Source organism: Megachile rotundata, chromosome 1, assembly GCF_050947335.1.
Source record: "Megachile rotundata isolate GNS110a chromosome 1, iyMegRotu1, whole genome shotgun sequence".
Taxonomy (NCBI): Eukaryota; Metazoa; Arthropoda; class Insecta; order Hymenoptera; family Megachilidae; genus Megachile; species Megachile rotundata.
In genome coordinates, this window is record NC_134983.1 from 4,231,466 (window position 1) to 4,256,878 (window position 25,413).

Below are 25,413 nucleotides of genomic sequence, written 5' to 3' on the forward strand. Positions count from 1 at the left end.
ATTAGTCATTTGGTAATTTGATATTTAAAGATATAAAGATTTACAAATCCCGTATTTAGAAGTTTGAAAATTTTTAATTGAACATTGGTAAAATGCCTCGCACATTTCTAAATATGAAATTTCGTAGACACCAAATCGTTCATCGTTTAACTAATCAACGTCAATTATTAAAAATTATTAACAAAGTTAAAAAAAGCACTATTAATTTCCAATTTCACTTCATTTCAGTCCATTAAATATTAATTAAGAATTACGGAACATCTAAAATACTGATCCGTCAGAAATAGTGAACCACTTATGAACAATGCATATATTACGGGACTGAAATATTAAAATCAATCATAAACGAGAAAGAAAAGATAAAACATAAGTCGGGAACGATGAACATTACTGAGAATTTAAAAAAAAGAGAACTTCGAATTATATGAAAGTAATATTACATCTAGATAAAAGAGAAGTTAATGTAGTATTATATATGCCATAATCATGAAAATAAGAAAGTGCTGCTGACACGTTTTTCAAACTCAGCTAATATATATAAAACGCTTTTAATCCAGCGTAACGTACAAAATGAATACTGTGGACGAGATTAAGGTATGCAAATTTATAAGCGATCTTACGCGATATATGGTAATGATGTCTTAGTGAGTTATTCATTGGTAAAGATCGCGTTGCATGCGAGTCTATGGTACAGTTCCAAGCATAGAAGTCTTCTCTACGGGAAACGGTTTCACTAATCGACTTGATTTTTCGTTAGTAACGAAATATAAATTTGGATTTAAAAATTTCAGGATTTTGGGATTTTGGAATATGAAGAGTCAGGGATATCAGTTTTATAGGATTTAGAAATTTAAAAATAGGGGAGATTGGAAGTTTGGGGATTTGAAGGATTCTATTAATATAAGAACTTTATGATTTGTGGTTTCTGAACTGGAGAGTATAGGGAAATGGGAGAATTATGGGAATTTAGAAATTTGAGAATTTTGGAATTTGGAAATTTGAAAATTTGAAAATTTGAACATTTGGAAATTTGGAAATTTGAAAATTTGGGAACTTGAGAATTTGGGAATTTGAAAATTTAGGAATTTTGGTATTTGGAAATTTGGGAATTTGCGAATTTGCGAATTTGCGAATTTGGGAATTTGGGAATTTGGAAATTTGGAAATTTGAAAATTTGGGAATTTGGGAACTTGGAAATTTGGTAATTGGGGAATTGGGAAATTGGGGAATTTGAGAATTTCAGCATTTAAAAATATGAAAATTTGCGAATTTCAGAAAGTGAAAATGTGGAAACTTGGAAACTTAGGAATTTGAGAATTTGGAAATTTCAAAATTTGTACAGTTAGAAATTTGGGAATTTAAGAATGTAAAAATTTGGGATATTAATAATTTTCAAATTTGGTAATTTATGGACTTCGAAATTCACAAATTATGGGGCTGAAGTTTTGAAAATTTATGGATTTAAGGATTTGAGGTATTCAATATTTAGTAACACCAGAATTTGTAACCTTGTAAATTTAGGGACTTAGGAATCTCGGAATTTGTACTTCGGAAGTTTGGAAATTTAGGGAAGTCTACATTGCACCTAAGTGTACTCTGCGGCTTATCATATTGCATGGTTCATGCCATTTTCTATAACTTGTACGTACACATATAGGTATTGATACAGTTACTAAATATCGGGTATCTTCAAACTATTTATTTATTGAATACATTATAGTTTATATAATTCGTAATAATTTACATAGTAGTTTACAGAAATTATTATACGTAAAATAAAAAATGTTAGTAATTATAATGATATTAACAAACGATATTTCCCAAACTCTTAATAAAAGTTGATTTACAAAGTGGTTTTGTTTATTAACGATATTTAAAAAATAAGAATTCTATATTCAGTCTTTCATTTTCATTTCAATTTATAACCAATAAAATAACAGGTTTATAAATTTTAATATTTTATTTACAAATGAATATGCATGATGCATACACTCATTTTGTGCTTTAAAATGCGTCCCTTTCATCAAATGAATTTCATTTCAAAATTTTCACTAGTAAAATATATTTAAAGCAGACTTTATGTACTTGCATCTCATAAAAATTCATGTTTCATAAAGGTAATAATGAAGATAATGTATTCGCTTTCGATGAAGCTATGGCACTGCAACGTAGCGAAAAATTGAAAATGCATCTAGAATCCGCGTTTGTGAATTAAGCTTGACCTGTTAAATTCATTATTTAATGTAAAATCAGTATCTTGAAATATGTCGTTACGGTCATCATTCTGAAGAACTTTTTGCTATACATATAATAGTCGAATTCTTGTAGTTTTCGAGATATTTGAAGAAATAGTTATCTTAAGGCTATCGAAATTTTCAACAGCATTTTGCGTTCAATAGAGTACCTTGTGTATATATGTATATACATAAATCTTGTTTATGTTTCTTACCAAAGTCGTCGACTTAATGTCTAAAGTTATCAGTGAATTTGACACTGCTTGTATTTCATACACAATATACGACTAATCATTTTAACATAAACTTATATGTATAAATACCAATTCTCTAAAATGAAATTCTAGAAGTTTCTTGCCGTGACCACATAAATAGACGAATTATTGAATGATTTGTATTCTAAAATTGTTATTCATCGAATAATAAAATTTCCACAATGTGAGAGTATCTCAGAAATAAAGTATTCACCTTAACAACATAATTCAAGGTGATCGAAATCGGAAGTGGTTCCCTCCTTCTAAATATTTACTCAATTATCTTATAAGTGAATACTAAATTATCAAACACATAATGAAGAACTATTTTATTTTTTACCAACAACGTGCTCTTAACAGATAAAATTTACTTCACTACTTTATGATGCACTCATGGTAATATACATAAATTATAATAATAGTCAATGAAGAATAGAAATTTAATACTGAAGTTTAGCACGTTACCACAAACTTACCTGACCGCATGGTGGGTTAAAATAATATATTACCAACTGTTCCTGTATTACGTCGGAACGAGTTCTATTTTCTTTGCTTTTCTCTTATTAAGGACACCGCTCGGTATTTTAATATATGTGCTTAAACTTGCCGTGATATGTTAAAGGTATATAAACTTCCTACGTTAGATTTCAACAACGGTCTTCTCAAAAAAGTAATAATAATGTATTATGCAAATAAATTCTTAGATAAGTTGTTCCTTACAACATACATAACGTGATAATCTCAATTGAAATCGCCGTACGTCTCAAAAGGAAACACCTCGTAATTATTCCATGAAGTAAAGCACGTTTAAAAAGTTGGAGTGAAAATAAGAAAGCGTTGTATTTCTGAGAAGCTTAAATTAATTCCAACAAATTTATTTTCTAAGTACTTTTCTTGGTAAAAATAAAATAATAGATCATGATTTGTTACGTACGATTTAAATAGATTTAATTTGGAATTTATCGATTTTAACGAAACGTATTTGTTTGAAATATGCTTGTTTTTGTTTTTATCATAAAACATTGAAACAAATATACTCGAATATTAGGTATTTGAACACTCAAGCTTTAGAAATATACGAATTTATAAATTTGAATTTTGCAGATGGAAATTTTGAAATTTCAAGGTATGAAAATAAGTATGCCTGAACTAAGAAGTAATTTGAACATTTATTTAAATTAATTAAAATTCGGGAGTTTGATCATTTGGAAACTTGAAGATTTGAATAATTTGGGTATTTGGGGATTTTGAAATTTGGAACTTTCAAATTTGAAAATTCCTGATCTAGAAATTTAAAAACTCGAAAAATCAAAAATATACAATTTGATGATTAGGTAATTTTAATCTTTACATTTCTGGAAGTTTTTGAATTTAGGAGATAAATAATTTGGGAATTTGAAAGATTCAAGTTTGGAAATTAGGAATTGCAGAAACATGGAATTATAAAATGTGGATATATATGTAGATATTGGGGAATTTAAAAATTGAAAAATTAGAAAATTTCATTATTTCGAAATTGATAAACGGAGAAATTTAGAAGGTAAAATACTAGGAAATTTTTAAATTTCGAAATTAACTGAAGAATAAGAAAATTTAGAAATGTAGAAGTTAAGAAATTGAGAAATTACAAAGTTAGAAAATTATGAAATTAAGATATGTGAAAAGTTGGTAATTTGGAAATATAAGAAGTGAAAACAATGGAAATTTGAAAATTTGGTAATGGGATAATTGGGAAATGAAGTAATTAGGAAATTAGAAAGTTAGTAAATTAGGAAATTAAGAAATTTGCAAATTTTGGAAAGTGGGAAGTAAGATATTTTAGCAAATGACTAAATGACATTTAGCAAACTTGAAAATTTTTGTATTTCGAACTTTGGAAATTGGAAAATTGGAAAACTGGAAAATTGGGAAAGTGGGAAAGTGGGGAAGTGGAATATTAGGAAATTGGAAAATTGGAACGTTTGAAAATTTTGAAGTGGAGGTAGTAAGATATTAGTGAATCAGCAAATTTAAACATTTTTATACTTCAGACTTTTGAAATTGAGAATTTGTAAAATTAGGAAAATTAGAAAATGTGAATTCGAAAAATTCAAGATTGGGAAGTTGAGAAATGTCGTAAATTTGCAATGTGAAATTTAGAAATTTGAAAATTTGAAGCTTTGATGATTTATGTAGATATTTAAAAACGTTGAACATAAAAAATTTGAGGCAAGGATTTTGAAATTGTGAAATTCAGAAAAAAAAACATTTGAAAATTTGAAAATTTAAAAATTCAGTAATTCGATAATTAATTGGAAAATTTAGATAGTTGAGAATTTTAGAATAAAATCCAGCGAAATGCCTTCCACGCTTCCAATTATAAAATTTCACACAGAGCAGCGTCACATTCATAGAACATACACACTTCACACAATTCGCAATTATTCTGCTCCTAATTATTCCCACATATCGAGATATGATCAACGTCCTATTGTGTCTCTTCCATCACAATGTCCCACCTGGTCCTACATTATTCACTTAAATCCACTTCGCCAGAGATTTTACGAAAATTAATTTGTTCGTTTCAGCCGGACCTTGGCTGGGAGATCGATTTGAACGACCTGGAATCGCAAATTGACGAATCGACGGCGGCCATAATTATAAACAATCCTTCGAATCCGTGTGGGTCCGTATTCAGTCGAGACCACACACTTGACATTCTCGATGTGGCTGCTCGTTACTACGTACCCATTATAGCCGATGAAATTTACGAGCACATGGTACGTGCTTAACATTTAGCTTTTATCATGCACAAACCACGAAATTGCTTCGTTTTTCGAGCAATAAATAATGTGGGTCCGGTATATAAGCTGGCACGTACTTACCTGTCTACTGAAACCAATTCATAAATTCGCTTGATATTTGTAATATGACGTTCTTACTTTATAACAGTTTACTAACAGTAAATTTATGAAACCCGTCTAAATGATGGATGTTAGATTTTTTAATTATAAAAATTATTACGATACTTTTGACAAAATATTAACCTTTAAGATAAAGAATCATAATACGAGTATGGGGTTGTAGAATTTTCAAATCTGGACAAATTTTAATATTTTGTAATTCGAGGATTTAAAACTTGGGTAAATCCTTCGGAACTTCTTCAGAATTTAAGAATTTGACAATTTGAGAACATTGGGATTTTGTGATTTTGGAATTTTACAATTTGTGGATTTAGAAATGATTTAATTCCAAATTTAGAAATTTACAACTATGACCTTCTGAAAGTTAGAATTTTGGAAACTCATAATCAGTCAATTTTTAAATTTGAGAATTTGAAAATTTAAGAAGTTTGAAATTTAGTTATTTGGAAATTAGGAAATTTAGAAGTTTGGGGAATTAGGAATTTGAACATTTGAAAATTGTGATTTCAGAATTAAAAATCTGGATATTTGAAAATCAGGGAAATTGCGGGTTTAGAAATTAAAAAATTTCAAATTCGTAAATTAACAGCGTTGAACTTTTCAAAATTTGGGAAGTTGGGAGTTGGGAAATTTAAGGGTTAGGAAGTTGAAAATTTAGGAATTTGAGAATTTAGAAATTTCCAAATTATAACGTTAAAAACTAAATTTGAAGGTATGATAATTTAAAGCCTTCAAAATGTGGAAATCTAAAAATTTAGGAAATCGAAGAATCGATAAATCAAAAGTGTGAAAATTAGAAAAATGGGAAATGAGCTAATTAGAAAACTAATAAACTAGGAAGTTAGAAAATTGGAAAATTATGAATATTTTAGATTTAAAAATTAAATGTTTCAAAATTTCGAAAACTAAAAAAATTAGCAATTTCAAAAATCAGTAATTTCAGAACCATAAACTTCTAAATCTTTAAAATATCAGTCTCCATCAGAGTAAAAGTCTAACAATTTAATTATAAGATAAGGTTATAAAATCCAGTTAAAATTTTATCAAATGTATTATATCTGAAATGTATAAAAAATGTGTCTACAATAATTAAACTGAATAATATTTTTAAAAAAGACTGTTACGCACGTAAAATTAAAATTGATGGATTTTATAGTTAAATTCCTTTTAAAATTTTTTATCCTCCACTTTGTAAAAGACTTAAAGCTTTAAGTAAAGCTGTGGCAAGAAATGTGTTAATACAGAAAATCAATAGACGTAATGATGTATTTACTTTTTCTTTTATTTAACAGGTATTTCCAGGACGAACTTTCCATTCGTTAGCGTCCTTATCGAGAGACGTTCCTATTTTGTCGTGCAGCGGTCTAACAAAAAGGTATGCAGAAATCAATATCGCAGAGAATTCTTGAAAGTTTAGACAAAATTTTGCGTCGTGGAATAACGTAATGAACAAAAAAGTATTCTTGCGATAGCTTGAACGTGGTGGAATAAACGATGGAAATGAGGCAGCTAAGTTTAAAGCAACTTTTTTATTGATATTCAAACTGTAATTTGTTACTGGTTAAAAAATTATTCTTTCATTTTTTCACACTCAGTTTTTAACGGAGTGTGATAACCACAAAATATAAATAGGAATAAAATGGTAAAGGAAAAAAAAGGAGTACAAATGATAAAATTTGGAAATTGTAAAACGATATGTGTTTGAAAGTGCGCAGTATAGAAAATGGTATTCACCAATGTTATGTACAATTAAGATTGGACCTGGACATTCAGAGGGATCGTTAGTGATTTACAAACTCGTAAAACTTCAAATTTTTGTATACTCAAATGAACAAATGTCTAAATTTCGATATTTTTAAATTCTCATTCTTTAAATTATAAATCTTTCAATTTATGAATTTCTAAATTTATGAATTACCCAATTTTCCAATTTTCCAATTTCCAATTTCCAATTTTCAATTCCCAATTCCCAATTCTCAATTCCCAATTCCCAATTTTTCACTTTTCCACTTTTCCACTTTTCCACTTTTCCAATTTTCTAATTTTCCAATTTTCTACTTTCCTAATTTTTTAATTTTCCAATTTTCTAATTTTCCAATTCTCTAATTTTCCAATTTTCTACTTTCCTAATTTTTTAATTTTCCCATTTTCTAATTTTCCAATTCTCTAATTTTCTAATTTTCTACTTTCCTAATTTTTTAATTTTCCAATTTTCTAATTTTCCAAGTTTGTAATTTTCTAATTTTCTACGTTTCTAAGTTTTTAAGTTTTTAAGTTTCTAAGTTTTTAAGTTTTTAAGTTTCTAAGTTTCTAAGTTTCTAAGTTTCTAAGTTCCTTACGTTTTCAAGTTTCTAAGTTTGTAATTTCGATAATCGCAGAACCCTAAGATTCTGAAACTCCTTTATCTCCACTTAAAATTCTTAAGTTACCACAAAAATAATTTCTCACCTAAATAAAATAAACTCACCCGAATAACCTAAATAAAACTTGTACATTAATTTCGAATGTACAATTTATTGCGTTTTATTTCCTCGTCAAACAAATGTCGGAATAACATAGCGAAAAGTTGTATTAAACGATCAACGACCAGTTGAAAATAAATTTATCGAGGGTTTCCATTGAAACTCGCTTTCATGCTCGATTTAGCTTGCTGAACGGAATACATTAAAAACACTTTAATTCGATCTCGAACAAATTTTAACGAGTCGATCCGCCTCTCGATTCTCGGTTCAGTGCTCTTCAAATTGCTGCCGAATCAACCTTCGAAGAAGCAGACAACAATCAACCTACAACAAGGCCGATACCAGCAACAAACTTTCATTTGTATGTTTCAGATTTCTTGTCCCTGGATGGCGTATGGGCTGGATTATTATTCATGATCGTCAAAATGTACTGGACAAAGAGGTATGTTGATTGATACGTTCTGTAAGATTAATGGGCAAAATCTAGTGTCTATTGAAGAGATTATGGACAACTATGTTTACGGTGTACACAGTGATTTTGTGTTACAGAGATATGGAAATTTCTGTTTCTGAGATTTAATGATATAGTAATGTAGAAATTGTGTGTTTGGGGAATTTAGAGACTTGGGGAACAAGAGATCTTGAGATTTGGGGATCTGTGAACTTTGGAGTTTACTAATTTAGAAATTTTGACATATGAGGATTTGGTGATTAGGGGATTTAGGCATTTGGGAATTTAGAAATTCGGGACTTAACGTATTTTAGAATTTGAGGAATTAGAGAGTGATAAATTTTGGAACCTGGAAATGTAGAGATATGGGAATTTCGGAGATTGGGAGTTTAAGAAATCAGAAATTTGATAATTTGACAATTTGGAAATTTTTACATACAAAGATTTGGTGATCTGGGAATCCAGAAATTTAGGAATTAATAGATTTGAGAATTTGAAGATTTAAAGATCGATAAATTTAGGAATTTGGAAATTTTGGAATTTATACAGTTCCTGCTCAGCGAATTAGGACCACTACAAATTTTCAGAATTTTTCACGTTTTCCATAAAATTAAAAGGCCTGTTCACATTGCAATGATATAATTTATTAACTACTAACATGATACACGACTACTCTACATAACATTATTAACATATGTTAATATCTTGTATTTCCATCCTTAGTTTTGGTCACAGCTTGTATCCATCATGCTCCGTATACATTGATCATATGCTTTATTTATATCTTTATTATTTTCTCAAATATCTGTCATTCTTTTCAACTCAGATATTGAGGTTGGAGAATTGTAAATTAGTCTTTTAAGTAAGCTTCAAACATTTTCTATGGCATTCATCAAATTTTACTGCTGGCGCTATCGATACTCAAGCTTAAAGTAAACGCTCGCACAGCCCTTCATCGCTCATCGCCCACACAATTTATTATCACAATAGTAAGAAATTGCTATGTATATGTTGTTATCAATGTATTTAGTAATAATTTTGCATGACCTAAGACAATTTGCCACATATGACATGTTATAGCCATAAAAGTGAAATATTCGTACGTGGTTTTAATTCAATAGCCAGGAACAGTAACTTTGTACTGTAAATCACGAATTTGGAAATTTAGGAATTCAAAAATGTGAACTTTCGTAACTTCAAGAATTGAATAATATCTCGTATAAAAACTTAGTTACTTAAAATTTCTTAACCTATAAATTCCAAAATTGAGAAATTTTAATATAGAATAACAATAATTTAAAGATTGGCAAATTAAAAATTTGATAATTTGGAATTTGAAAATGTACAGATATAATAAATAAATATGGAATTTGTAATAAACAAATTTTTATTCCCATTTACTTTATTTTCGTTTATATTTACTCCAATTTGCAAATTAAAATATGTTTAATTTCCACAATTTTAAATTTCAAACTTTTAACTTCAGAGATTAATGTAGCAATTTTGAAAGTTATTTTTATAAATTCAGTAATTTAAACATTGAGGAATTATCTAGCCATCATTGTCGGTGAATGCACGTCACTTGCACATCAGATGCCCTGCGTTCTCGCGAGCACAGTTGCCCATCGCTATTATAGATCACACTGTCACAGATTACACGATGTTATCATACAGTGTGAAGTGTTACACAGCATACACGCAAGAAGCTTAATCAACGTACATAACGTTCAATTGTTTTCGAGATCCACAAAGTTTGCGATTCGCTATCGCACGAGATATCGATAATTATCGCAAACCCGACGAATTTCCAGATCAACCTAGTTCTTAATGCCTTCCCTTAACGGGACAGAAGAGCTTCGAACCTGGGACCACGTCGTGTCTGTCCACGACTGAATTAAATTTCTTTGATTAAACTTTATTTTCTGCAGTTAAAGTTCGCTCGTTGGCACCGTTTTTAGCTTCGTTCGAGGTTTAATTTCGTCATGAAAAAAAAATGAGGAGCGGAAGTACGATGGGTTTAGCAGAGGGTGGCTAAGAGTTCGAATCAAAGCTCGCTTTGAAGAAACTTTAATTCGTATACTTTTCCTTTCGCGCACATCTTACGATTCCTAACTACCGAAATACGTGATAGATCTTCGACTTTTTCTTTTTTTCCAGATACGGAAAGCACTTCACTGTCTCAGCCAGAGAATTATCGGCAGCAATACATTGATTCAAGGTGCGCTTCCTGCCATCCTGAAGAACACGCCTCAGAAGTTTTACGACGATATAATGCGCACGTTGTATGTAAGTGTTTATTACCTATGAAATTTTAAAGAAATTTTAAATTTATGTATATGATCTTTTTTACTTTTGGTGGTGATATTATTCATTTAGTAAAATGGGCTGTTTATTTTGAAAGTGCTACAAGTCCATTTAACCAGTGAAATGTGGCGATCTTTTTGCAAAGCGCGCACCAGTGTGTGTCACGATAATCAAGCGATGACGAGTTAGCCCTCAAGAATTTATGAATCTATCTCAAATCATTTACACTTTTTATCTGTTTATTTCATTTCGTGTTGACCTCTAAATATTTTAAACATGTTACAATTTACGAATATAATTTAGTTTTCGCCAAAATTACAATTTAAATATCAAATTGTAACAAAATTTTACGCATGACAGATATGGTCGTCATGACACAAAATTCTACCACATCTCCATGATGGATGTAGTCGTCAAACACACTTAACTGGTTAAAAAAGAATGATATATCACGTAATTTGTGCTTAATTTATTGTAAACTTTTTATTTGTAATGATTTAATGTTTAATATCTCAAAAAATGCCAATGGTTTGTACAATTTAAAATTGGTCGATAAAAAAATTGCGTTGTCACCGATTATGAAAGCGGCGTAAGTTCAGTTTTCATAGACACAGCTGGCAGGGTCACGTGGTAACGTTTGTTTTATTTCACATCACGGGATTTTTATGCTGTTATAAAACAATGTAGACGAAATAATGAATTTATTTGACATAAAATGAAACGAGGATATTTAGTTTCAACGAAAAATCTATGAAACAATTCTAAAACGGAGAAACAATACTAACGGAGGAAAAGTAAGCTGCCTAAAGATATGCTGGATGAGGTTGTAACGTATAGCTTCTAAATTTTCACATTCTCAAATTTCTTAAATCATTAAATAATCAAATTCCAAAGTTTTCAAGTATTTATTGTAATTTAAGAATTTGTTAAATGTTTTGTGGGAGCACAGGGTAGATGTCACGTGTCTGTACGCTGACGATCGTGCGTGCAGAAAGGCGTCACGAAAAGACAGAAAACGATCGATCCCTTAATCAATATGTCGCTGGGTGGAAGCACACCCATCATGATTAGTGACACGCAATTTACGCATTCCAACATACTTAAATTCTTAAAGTTTTGGATTTCTGAACTCCGATGTTTTTAAGTACTTAAATCTTCAAAGTTTTAAATTTCAAAGTGTATGAATTTCTGAATTTCTGAGTTTCGAAATTTCTAGGTGCCGCAGCTTTTCAAATTGCGAAATCTCCAAATTGGAGAATTATCAAGCTTTTAAGTTGCCAAATTTTTAAGCTTACCAATTTTCACATTTCCAAATTTTTATGTTTTGAAATCTTGAAATGTGGAAATTCGTAAATTTTCGAATTTTTAAATTGTTTAATTTCTAAGATTTTAAACTCCAATATCTCCAAATTTCTACGAGCGATATATTGACAAATATATACATTTTTAAATTTCCAAATATTAAAGTCCCAAATTCCTCGAATCTCAAAATTCCAAAATCTTGAAATCTTGAAATTTTGAAACTTTGAAATCTTGAAATCTTGAAATCTTGAAATCTCTAAATCTTGGAACCAAAATCTTTCAAATCCTCAGTCCATCAAGTTTAATAATTCAGTAATCACCTAATTACAGAAATATATGTATACGAGACAAAAAGAACAGATCGCGTTATAAAAAGTTAAAATACAGAGTATGATGATAATTCCAGAACACCATGATTAAATTAAAAACTGATACGAGAAACATACGGCCATGTACTATATGCGAATGTCATATTTACATTTGGAATATAGAATTTCCAATACATGAATATGTAATGATAAATTCAATACACATTGTATATGCCAGTCAAATTCAGCGATTCCGCTCTTTATTTTCGTCATAATTTCTCTCTTTATTAATGGTATTTCGGTGATAGTATCAGTATAACATTAAATATTTCTGTATGTCAAAAAGCGTGGCAATATAATGAAAGTCGATTTCACGTTCACATTTTCCGTCAGCGTATTAATGATTGATTTTCTATTTTTAGAATCATTCGAAGCTGGCTTACAATTGTATAACAAAGATACCTGGTTTGAAACCAATAATGCCAGACGGTGCAATGTACATGATGGTAATTATTTGTGTGTTATTATTTTTTTCATTGCCAAGAATCTCACAATATAACTATTAAAAATTATCATAGTCTATAATAATGCATTATTATAGAAATTTTACATTGAAATACGTATTAAATATGTATTTTACAAAAGATCCATTTAGATTATTTTCAATTATATCACATCATATGTGCTGAAAATATACGTTCACTTTATATTTAAATAAATCTAAAATTTTATGTTTAAACAGATTTACAAAGTATTTGTTTAATACTAACAAGCTTTAATAAAACAGTTCAACAAAGAAACTCTTCTTCCAAATACAACTTTATTACGGTAGAATGTAATTTATAACGATGTTTCTTTAAGTTTTTAGCTTTTATTCGTTTAATTAATGATTGTTAGATAATACTAAATTTTCTTTTATCTTAATTTAACATTTGTTTTAGAAGAACAAGATGCAATTTTTATGTACAACGATACAAACACTTCGTTTCCTCACAATTTTCATCTACTATTAATAAACATTAATTAATACAGCAAAAGTACTTCTTTATTTGCACACATTTTTGTACAACTTTTATTTTTATAAATAAAATTTTCCAACATAATTCTTCAAGTCACTTTATACTAAATACAAATAGGAATAATTCTCTGAAGTCATCTAATGTTAAATTACAAATAGTCACTTCTTTAATAAGATTCACGAAAAAAGAAACAATGCAATAATAAAAATTATTTGAAAGATGTTGTTGTGATTTTTTTTTAATTTCACTGAACGTACCAATAAAAGATCGAGTCATCAAATGTTTTTTCAAAATTTGTTTTCAAACATTTTTTTATGAATATTTATAAATCCTTTTATTGATTTACAGGTTTACATAGATCTGCCATGTTTCCCCGAATTTAATTCCGACCTCGAATTCGTGCAACGATTGTTAATGGAGGAATCTGTGTTTTGTCTTCCTGGCCAGGTACGCCATTTAAATCATTCATTTTTCCATGTTTCAATTTATTACGATCCCAATTTCTTCTCACAGTGTTTTGATTATCCGTCCTATATGAGATTGGTGATCACAATACCCGCAGACATGATAGAGGAAGCTTGTCAAAGGATCCAGGAATTCTGTAAGAGGCATCACTACAAAACGGCTGAACATTCGCGAATAAGTAGCTTCCTTGACGGAGAAATATCTTGTTGAAAAGGAAGCAAATTAGTTTGATACCAGCTTCCTTTCAACAGTGCTTTCGTTCTATGAGTCATAGGATCATTTGCGGATACTCATGAAAAAGATCATTCTGGCCACATGAAATGTACGTGAACAAACGAAGAGAAATGCAGTAGTCGATGTAGTGCCATGGACGCATAGAGAAGTAGAAAACTTTTAAAATTTGCAATACAGAAGCAGTTAAAGTGAATTTTTCAATGTCCGTATTGAAAGAATTCACAATCACAACGCGATTCTTAAGGTACGTGTAGTATATGGGGACACTTTAAAACCTAGATCGAGAAAATATGTTGTAGGCGATGTGAAAAGTGAAAACAACTTAAAGAAAAGCAATTGTGAAACACCATCTTGTTTTCTAAATATCTGTCGCAATAGATAAAAGATTTGTATGTGTATTTAATCACACATTTACGTGTAACTTAAGAACAATTTTATACTTCTAACATTTAGGCAATTTTTGATATTGTATTAACGTTAAAAAGTATATCGACATATCTGGAGAACAATGTTTTAACGAAAGCGAACAAAAGATAGTTTCATTCTTCTTATTAAAGCTTTTATGTTTCTTTTATTAATCATTACATTGATTATACACTCGCATACTTAAAATATTGAATTAGAAGGTAGGTTATTTGTAGGAAGCTCATATTCGCGAAAATTTTTTATTCATATTTCGCAAGTAGATTAAATATTATTGCAATATTTAAATATTATTTAGAGTAGATATTTAAATATTATTGCAATATTTCATAAATGGGTTTGTTGAGTTCTCGAAACTGAAATTTTACGGAGTTCCAAGAATATTCAGTTAAAAAAGTTTTCGAGCAACAGGAAAATAAAATATCTGGCATGTCACTGACATTCGCTCGGCTGACGAGTTACAACGTGTGTAGTGTCAATGTGAGTTATAATATAGCCTATAGACGTTTGACAGATATTTGTTAGATTTAAAAAAATTGTGCTATTTCATATTTCGTCACTTTCCTCTATATATATTACTTGTACAACATTTATACTGCCGACACGTTTCTGCCAATGTATATTTGGTAAGTTGCGAACAAATTAGATTTTTATTGTTTGCTTACAAAATGCGCATAGTACACATCACAATATTTGTACATTGTGGAACGTAGCTACAGCAATTCTAAAAGAATTCTATTATTTTAACCCTTTGCACTCGAAGATAATTTTATTGTTTGCAAACACCAACTTGAAAATATTAATTAAAATGTTAAATGAGTTCTTTTGAGGTTATTATTTCTCTACTAATAATTTCCACTATTGTCTATTTCATATTGTATTAAATCGAATGGCTCCTGAGAGGCGCCTCTCGAGCGCAAAGGGTTAAATAATAATTTCTACATGCTATACATATAACAATTATAATAAGAATGTGTATTGAGTGAAAAAAGCGTGAATGACGTTGAAAATACAATTACTGTTAATAATCGTTACTCACAGCGGGATAAATTTTTATATTTCCAATTTTTCAAGTAATGTCAATCATTAATTTCATTCGATTGTCATAATGATATGTTGTGTCATTTTGCAGCAGCTACACTTATTTCTCCGTAAAATGTTTATATACTGTTTACACCATAAATAGTCATGTGCCAAATTTTATTGAATTTCTCATTTCTTCTAAGTTTGTCTTCGTTTGAATTATAATTAAAATTAATTATGTAATGTTTTTTGTTATGTGTAAAGTTTTCAACGATTTTACTGAGAAAACGCAAATTAATTGTTAATTGTCAATGCTGAACAAGTAAGAAATTGTTCTCGCATTAGTTTAAGTGGAAGTTTTGAACTTGGAGATGTTAAATAAATTTTAAGTATTAAAATTTCTTTTCCTTTCAATGATCCTAATATTATATCCATTTTAACAATATTATGGTAATACACAAATTTCACAAGTTGACAATTTTAGGACATCATGTTAAAAGCAGAAATCACACTTTTTCATAACAAAAGTTAAGAATCATACTACAAGAATTTCTCGGAAATGATCGAAGAGGACAAAAAATTATTTATTGAATGTTATAGCTTCGTGAGAATGACAATTTCTTGTAGTTATATTTACATAGATTCAGCATAACTTCAGATTGGAATGATAATTAATAATTAAACAAATTCAATATATTAGCATGATGCATAAAATTAAAATAAATCGTGAATAATCTCATAAAATATAGGAAAGACCCAGTAAGTTGATATATATATTGCAATTCTTAATTTTTACAATTTTTGCCTGAATTAATTATTTCATAAAAAATATGCTAATATATTTTATCGTTATAGCTTTTGCAACTGGTTTTGTTCAAAATGCCTGTGCTGTTAAAAAATAAAATATTAAAATTGACGTTTGACATCTCAGCCTTTGAGAGACTGATTCCTCGTATTTGAAAAGGGGTCAAAGTAAAGAAGCATATTATGTTTCTTCTTCAGTTCTGTAGAACATACTTGAAAGTAAATTTTTTTACAAATACTTAATCCATTATATTATTATTCCAATTCATTTTTATATTATATTCCACTGTATCACAATTCCTTTGATTTCCAAAATATCGAAAACGCAAAGGATTTAATAGAATTTAACTGAGCGAAAAATGAGCAAATTCTGTATAAATAAAATCCGAAAGTGTTCAAACGTTAAAAACGCATGAATGATATCAATTCACATTGTTAATCTCCTATGTTTCGTTCGGTTGTTATATACGTATACAGTATACAATTTACAGTTACCAACACAGGGTTTCTCTAAAGTTGTACCCCACCGTTATATTTCGGAAACGGCATTAACCCTTTGCGGTCGTATGTCTACTCTCAGCCATTAAAGCTTTTTTACCATTCGTATTTCTGCTCTCAGCCACCACATCAAGGAACCATGCTAATCTTATACTTTATTCAACCACAATCAAAAACCAATTTTTCGACGAAATCCAAGATTGTTGGACCTAATGTACCTGTTCATTGCACCGAACCTATCGACTTTTTTAGACATTTTTTCACAGATATACTACTTGAAACAATTGTACTAGAAACAAATAAATATACCAAAAATAAAATAAAACAGTAGAACTTATCTGATCGATCAACATGGAATATCTGGATCGATGTGACGAAAGAAGAGTTAACAGCTTTTTTAGGTGTAATCTTTAACATGGGTACTATACCAGATCCGAATATGAAATATTATTGGACTAAGAAGCATGTTGGGAACATACCATTTTTTAGAAATATATTTCAAAATGAAAGATTTCTCCAAATATTTATTATGTTACATTTGAATGAAAATGTTTCCAGAAATGCAAATGTAACAAGGAGAATCCAAAAAGTGAGCAATTTTATCGATTATATTGGTGGTAAATTCATAAAAGAATTAATAAATCTTATTTATCCTTCATAATCTTACATGTTATGTATCACTGCTCTTTCAAGGGAAATTAATTGCGACCAATACAACACCCATGACCAAATTTAATATCATTGTAAAGGGTTAAATATAGAAAGATGTTGCAGACAAAGATTGTTGAATATTAAGCACAACATAAGATGGTGGCATCAATTTGATCTTGGATAGACGTTTGAAGCTCGCGTAAACATTTTCAAACAAAAAAAAATTACACGGGGTAAGATCGAATAAGTACAGGGGGTGAGAAATAGAGGGACGCCATTTTTGGTCAAGAATTATCAGAGTCATAAAAGGAAAGTTACTGCTATTGCTGAGGTCAAGAAAAGAACGACGTGGGCGCTGTCAAGCATCACAAAAGATGAATTTAAACAATGTTTTAAAAAATGGAGTAAAACATTAAACAAGTGTATTAGTGAAGAATACGTCGAAGGTGATTTGTGTGTACTACAGATTTTAATAAATAAGTAAAAAGAAATAAGCTCGATTCCTTTTGGGTGCCCCTCCTATACATATAAATACATGTGCCTATGTCATCTGCGACGGTCATCCAGTTTATACGAAATTTCCTATTATAATAATTAAGAAAATGTTTAAAAATGTTATTTGCAATACTATCCATATTGTACCGGAAAATTTGCCTATTTTTCATAGCACGCCCTCGTCATCCCATTTCCGTTGTTCGTATTCTGTTGACTTCCGTTTTAACAAATCATTCCTTTGCAATGTGATAACAACGTTGCAATAGAAACGTGGCCGATAATTAAAACGAACAATAAACGAACAATTCCGCACGAAACTAAATTTCCTCGTGCAAGCTATTTTTTCAATTTCAAGCAATGTTTGTTTATCGTTGCCGCTCGTTTGTTCAAACCGTTCTCTTTGTATAATGGAAACGCGGAAATATGACGAACGTGGTCGGAGTTTTCGAAACGGTGTAACAGGTTGTTTCTCAATCAATATTATATGTAAGTTGTTAAAGACTTATCGTTGATTTATTTAGTTTATTTAGTTTTTAAGTGAAAATTGTATAAGTATGAGTTATGTGTGAGTGAATGTAAAATAACCATGGTTATTCGTTGTGCGAAATATTGTAAATTGCGAATATTATATTGTAAAGCGAATGTAGCTTTAAGTTTATTTTGTATCGAAGAGCGAAGTAAGAGCGAGCGAGATAGCATTAGTAAACTTCTTAGAAACGATGCCTAGCTGGCGATCTCCTTACGTGCACAGGGGTGCTTCGGCAAACCTGGGGCCGGTCAGGCCAACGGCTAGGGGAGGTACTGTATGTATCGCCCTGAGGCTGGTAGTCCCACAGTAGGAGATGTCGAAAATCTCCGGTAATTAGGGACAGTGGAGGGAGAACCGCTTGGCGGTTCTCCGGGACCTTCAGGCTGGTCTAGGAGGAAAGCCGCTATGGTAGATAAGGGTAGAATTCCAGGAAAGGCCCGAGCGCGTCGCGAACATTGCTCGAGCGAGGCCCGAATATTCATTATAAATTTGTCTGTTGAACAAGCAGGACCTATTTCGCTCGCGCTTACACGAAACATTCGATTATAATTTTCTGGTTTTGTTCGTCTATTACGGGTAATATTTTTACGTTCTACAAATCCTGTTACTGTCATCAATTATTTTCATCTAAGAATTTGTACAATTTGTATTTTAAATTATTTATATAAAATTATTAACCAATCCCGATTTTGCTTTCGTTTTATTCAATGCTAGTTTATCAATTAACATAAGTACTCGTCAATACATCGTGTAATACAAGAAATTCAAAAAATAGAATGTTAAGATTAAAAAAATATTTTGATCATCCGTTGCGTGTATTTCCTCGTAGATTTTGATTGGATGTTTTTCAATCACTATGTCATAACATGCGTGTAAACAGACCTCTTCCCTGCTTTTTGGATCTATTTTATTTGTATCAAGGTAACTGGAATTGAATTGCCCTTTTTCGGTTACGTGCACGTCACAGCAAAGTGATTAAAAAAATATCTCGTCAAATTCCACCGGTGGGTAACGCTTTGAGTCGTTCACAAAAATATTTTGATATAAAGCAATACTAGGTTATGTCATGATTAACAATAATTTTGTGAAAGTAAAGAAATATTTATATACGTATATTATTTTGTGTAATTTATATACGTGTATGAATTTAGTTTCTACAATTTATGTTTATATCTTTAAGTTTATGTTTGTAATGTTTATAAATGTGTTTTTTGTAATTTATACAGATATATGAATTTATTTTATAGGATTTATTTGTTTGATTGTCCAATTTATTTTGCGTTATTTATTGTTCCAATGAAATTTTCATTACTCATTTATTTAATTTCACCAGTTAATTTTTCACTTTGTAACTAAGTGTATATTTGTTATTCTATAGTAGACTGCTGCTATATCGACAATTTCACATAGATTTGCACTATGTTAGTTGCATTTCCTTACTGTTATGGCGTGTAGAAATTTGCGGAAGTTAAATCACAGTGAAATTAAAGGAGAAAACTCATTCGATCTAATATATTTTCAATTTCAAAAATTTCATATTTTTCTGGCACCCGCTCTCTGTTAGACAATGTAACGAGAGTCTACCGTACGAACAGACCTAAAATTAATTTCTTATACAATAATTTTAGGAAAAAAAATACGCCGACTTCGAAATGCACTAAAAAGTATAAAATAATTTCTATTTCCTAATGAAGTAATTACTATTTCATTCAATCATACAACTACGTAACAGATATAAATGAAACCTATTTACTCGTTAGGTAGTATATTAAATACAATTCAACCTTTTTGGAGGCGGCGAAAAATAACAATACTTTGCAATTAAAAAATTAAAAATTGTTTGATAATGGTACCAATGGCAAGTCAGAACCTACCAGATGCAAAAGGTTTCGTTCCGATCGGTCCACCCAGCTAGGCGTAATCGGTGAACATACATAGAAAAAAAAATATACTGATCGAATTGAGTAACCTCCTCCTTTTTCGAAGTCGGTTAAATAATTTATACACCATGCATTGACTTATTTTTGCTATATAATTCTTTCTTGCATGCCATTTTAAAAAAGAGCAAAATAGTAAAAATATGAAGAATAATTTACTGCATGAAAGTGTTATAAAATATTTTATACATCGAATCTTAAAAACCAATAAGCCACGTAGCAATGTATCATTTCTTCGCATACAATCAAAAGATCATACAAATACTTTTTTACTCGTTACATTCGTTCCAGGTTGACACTATATTACACCTCGTCGTAACACGCAAAACACGTTCCGAAATGTTCGAACTACGATTAGAAATTGCCTCGTACATCATCCAAGGGCAAATTGTAAAATACGAGCGTTATTTCATGTTTCACGCAAACCAACGATTGGTTTAGCTTTTATTCGAAGACTATGTTTTAACGCGGAACAGTAACCGAACTATACTACAGGCTCATTATAATGCGCGGACGTGCATGATTATTCACGTTGCGTGTTGTTGGTGATTTTGTTTTTACTACCACAAATGTTTGGTGCAGTCGAACAACTATGCTGTACTGGTATTACAGTTTTTATTCATCCATGATATATATCGACAAGAATACAATTTCTATTCTTGGAATATGCGACTTTTGTACGTTGTTCATTATCAGATGAAGTTATTTCGTTCGAAATTATGTTTGTTAACATATATTTATAAATTGCATAAAACTGAATTGAATAACGTAGTTCATGGTCAAAAAAATTTTGACCGTAATTATTGAGTATTGTATTCGTTATTATACTACTTTAATACCTTGCTGTTTTGTTTTTTAATTTTCTACTCTTTTATTGGTTTGTTATTTTTGTCGTTCATATGCTTTTCATTCTATTACTATTTTATTATTTTAGTATCATTATATTATTATTTCATTATTTCACAAAATTATTATATTCTATATTATGAATTGTGTTAAAAGTACGAAAGGCGTTAAAAATTGTGTGGTCTTAATTTCTCAGTCAGGCATTATAAAAGTAAGAAAAATAATTTTCAGAAAAAAAATACATCGACTTCGAAATGCACTAAAAAGTATAAAATAATTTCTATTTCCTAATGAAGTAATTTCTATTTCATTCAATCATACAATTACATAACAGATATGAATGAAACCTATTTACTCGTTAGATAGTATATTAAATACATTTTAACCTTTTCGGAGGCGGCGCATAATTAAAAGATTTTCTTGAACATGTCAAACTTTGGACAGCCAAACATAGGCAAAGCTTGTATAGCTATTTTTTTTCTATACATATAACTCGACAGCACGCCGCGAAGTAGGTGTTAGTGCTGTCGCGTATAGAATGTAACTCTGGTCTATCTAGCCCTTTGCGGAGAGGACGGTTTGAAGTGAACCGTACCGTGGGGCCGAGCTCCTACCGCGATAGTCATTAAAAATTGCCAGCGCATATTTTTGCTTTAACGCGGTTTTCGTTCAAAGCATTCCAAGTCAAATTCTGGACATATTATATGTATATGTGTAACGTCCCTGGAACCTAAGTTTAGCTAGTTACAAGCGCTAAAAGGTAAAAAGCGGCTTTTACCCTAAACGACTCGATTTTGCAAGTAAAGATTGTGGGATTCGTGTGGTGTGCGGTTAAGGAGTGAAATCCACAGGTCAAAATCTTTCAACAATTAGATTTATTCAGTAAACGATAAGAAATGAAACTAACAAACAACAATAACAACAAAATAAAGAAAGTATATAAATTATAAATGATTGATTAATATAAAGAACTAAATAGATCTTGAAATAATAATAGTGATAGAAATAATAGAAATTGATAAATTAAACAGTATGTAATACGAGACTCGCTGGTCAGTACTTTATGTTGGACCGTATCTAATTCTGATCTCTGATAAAGTTAACTTCGCTTTTATACGTATTCGATTCTCGTGTTCGAAGGTATCGCAATGACAAAGTTTATCTCAATTTGTACGATTGATCTGTATAAATGTTCTTTGACGAAATTAATTAATGCTAGCGCTTTATAATCTACCGCTGCGAGGAATTCGACCTAACTAAGTGAGATTCTCTAAACGCACCTAAATACGCTTTCGCAAAAATTAGACAGATTTATCTACTATCTAACGCGGTGTAATCGATTACGGAAATGAGGCTAAGTGAGAACAGTATTCTTTTATTAATTCAAATAACCAAAATTTATCTGAATCTGAGGAACTACTCTTCGGAACAATTACTCTTATGATTTGACTCGACAATTAAATGGTTCATGACCCTTTTAGCCAAAACGAATACTGACATCCGAAACCAGATCGCTTAATTGGGGAGCTCCGCGTTAGCCAGCTACTAAAACAACCCAACGATACCAGAATCAGGTGAGCAATATAAGTTCGACAGGGTAGCAAATCAATTGACTCTAATTGTAAAATCGTAATTGCTGAACTGCCACCCAAAAGACACGGGTTTCAGAGACCAAGCCGCTCAAATGGGGAGCCTGCTATTCGCTGGCTACTATACTACCCAGAGCGAGCTCCGAGAATCTGATGGCGCGTTAACAATTCGACCAAAAATCAACTATGAGTAGCTGAGAGCTATCGTTTCGATATCTTAGCCTTTCTTGGTGCTAAGTATAGCTCTCTCCTGACGGAGTTTCAGATACGAGATCGTTTGAATGGGGAGCTCTGCGTTAGCCAGCTACTAAAACGACCCACGACCAAGTATCCAAATGGCGTATACTCGCTTGACCAATCAAGTATCAAGATTCGTTGCGGCTCTTAACAGCGGAAATTGTTCTGAGTTCTTATTCTTATCAATAATACTTCTATCGTGCTCGACTGCAAAAACTGTTCTGATTTTAGACGGGTTTCGCTCGCCATTTTATACTCGCAAGTTCGCCGAATTCCTGGAATTTCTGTGACGTCAGAATATCTAAATTTTCATATAACTTCGTTATTATACATTAATTATAAAATCGAACGGTTTAATTATATTTTAAATGTTGCTCTCTAATTTCTGGCTAACAATTTGATATTAAAATAGTAGTATAACGGTGTTTTAGCGAAAAATACATTTTCTGTCCTTTTCTAATTTACTGCGCACGAATTCTACGAGAGTCGGATCTATTCCGATTTACAGCTTTTTAGTTGAAGAAAATAATTGTGGTTCCGGCCATGAATAGTTTAGTAATGACTGATTTTACGTATATAATTTGATTTAGTTAATTAATTAATTTACTGTTTGATAATGCCGTAAATAGAAATAGTATCGCTATCCTTCTCTAGGATTAGCGCTGATCTCAAGGATTTCGGGCGAGTATCGCGGCACGTAGGCACATCATAGCGTAGCGGAAATTTCGTATATAAAACTATTTATTACAAAAATAAAATAAAATAATATATTATCTTGTTTTAATTATTCTAACTCAATATTCAATTACTTTTATGGAAGATATTACCTACTCTAAATCAAAATTATAAGATAATTAATGTAAATGATAATATATATATATATTATGATTACTGACTGTCGAATTTGATAGATATGGTAATAGATACCTAATGTACTGTCGATAATTGGCAACTACGGTCGATAATTGACTATTCTAATTGATGGATAGAAGATTGTCGCGATGATGCCGGTAGAAAGAAAAAAAAGTTTCCCCAGGGACGTTACACATGCACAGATTTATGTGTTATGCACGCATGTACGCGTTTCTCGGCTCTATCAGTTGTTTTCGCGGAACGCATATGTATATGAGTTTTTCCGCCAATTTGATGATTTACGCAGAACGCATATGTATATGCAGCGGTAGTCCGTAAAGGGCTAGATTCATAGAGTATGCGACGGAAAGACTCGATCGCCGCATATACTATTAAGATAGAGCCCATCTGCCGCAAATTTGGTAATTCCCACGTCATGAGCTCCGTTTATAGGTTCTTAGATCCATGGCTTCCACATGCGAACGAAGTCAATTCAATTTCATTTATATCAGAAACGTTGCAAAATGAAGATGCAGTCGTTACATTTACGTATATTACCAGATATATCTATAATGGTTCGTATTCTTTCTCAGGATTTATTAATTTCCAATACGCCATAGCACAATCAACTGGTTATTGGCAGAAACGTTTAGTGAGGTATTTTTAATTTTGCGCCGCCTCCGAAAAAGTTGAAATGTATTTAATATACTACCTAACGAGTAAATAGGTTTGATTCATATCTGTTACGTAATTGTACGATTGAATGAAACAGAAATTACTTCATTAGGAAATAGAAATTATTTTATACTTTTCAGTGCATTTCGAAGTCGGTGTATTTTTTTTCTGAAAATTATTTTATTTCACGCTTTTTAGTGAAATGGGGAGAATTGTATAGGATACTGTGAGACAGTTCTTCCGGGCTTTCTTTGTCTGCGTAAATGCCATGAGCATAATTAAGTAAAAGACAACATGGATATTCGTTTTTCAATTTTTTTTGCAACAATAATCCTTTGCAACTAAAAAATGAAAAAAATTTTGGTAATGGTACCAATGGGGAATCAGACTCTACAAGATGCGAAAGGCTTTGTTCCGATCGGACCACCCACCTAGGAAAAAACCGGCGAACATGCATAGAAAAAAAAATAAGGGACACTCTTTCAGGGACAAGTACAAACTCATTACATCATGATTAAGGGTTCTTCATCCATTTGTTCTTTGTTAACTTTCTTTGCAAAAATTTATTGCGCATGTGTATCTCTGACGGTTTAGGACTGCGCAAGGGTCAAAGTATCCGTAAAATAATAGCAGATCCTGCGCAACAAATTTTCTAACAAATCAAATTGATGCATTTTTAGAACGATACGGAAACTGTACCAAGCAATGGGAATAATACACCAACGTCAACGTGAACTCATCTTGCTGTATAAGTCGCGTGTCAGAGCGGTAAAGTTTAGTTTAGTGTTTTGGTACAGAGCATTGTAATTGCCCTTTCTTGTCTTTCCCGTGCATTGCGCGGGGCGTTCCACTAATATTAATAACAATAGTTTTTCGCTAATATCACGAAAACTAGAGTTTTCCGTCAATTATGCATAA

At 30.8% G+C, this 25,413-nt stretch overlaps 1 protein-coding gene across 2 annotated transcripts in view; it reads left to right on the forward strand.

The window, feature by feature from the left end:
• Positions 1-15,780, forward strand: part of Tat (Tyrosine aminotransferase) — a 34,591-nt gene extending 18,811 nt beyond the window's left edge. For both annotated transcript variants that reach the window (XM_076529280.1, XM_076529275.1), the window contains 7 exons: positions 5,056-5,247; positions 6,684-6,766; positions 8,226-8,295; positions 10,462-10,590; positions 12,641-12,724; positions 13,586-13,684; positions 13,751-15,780. In XM_076529280.1, coding sequence (XP_076385395.1) covers positions 5,056-5,247; positions 6,684-6,766; positions 8,226-8,295; positions 10,462-10,590; positions 12,641-12,724; positions 13,586-13,684; positions 13,751-13,912 — 819 coding nt within the window. In that variant the 3' untranslated portion in view covers positions 13,913-15,780. The remainder of the gene's footprint in view (positions 1-5,055; positions 5,248-6,683; positions 6,767-8,225; positions 8,296-10,461; positions 10,591-12,640; positions 12,725-13,585; positions 13,685-13,750) is intronic.
• Positions 15,781-25,413: the final 9,633 nt, after the last annotated feature.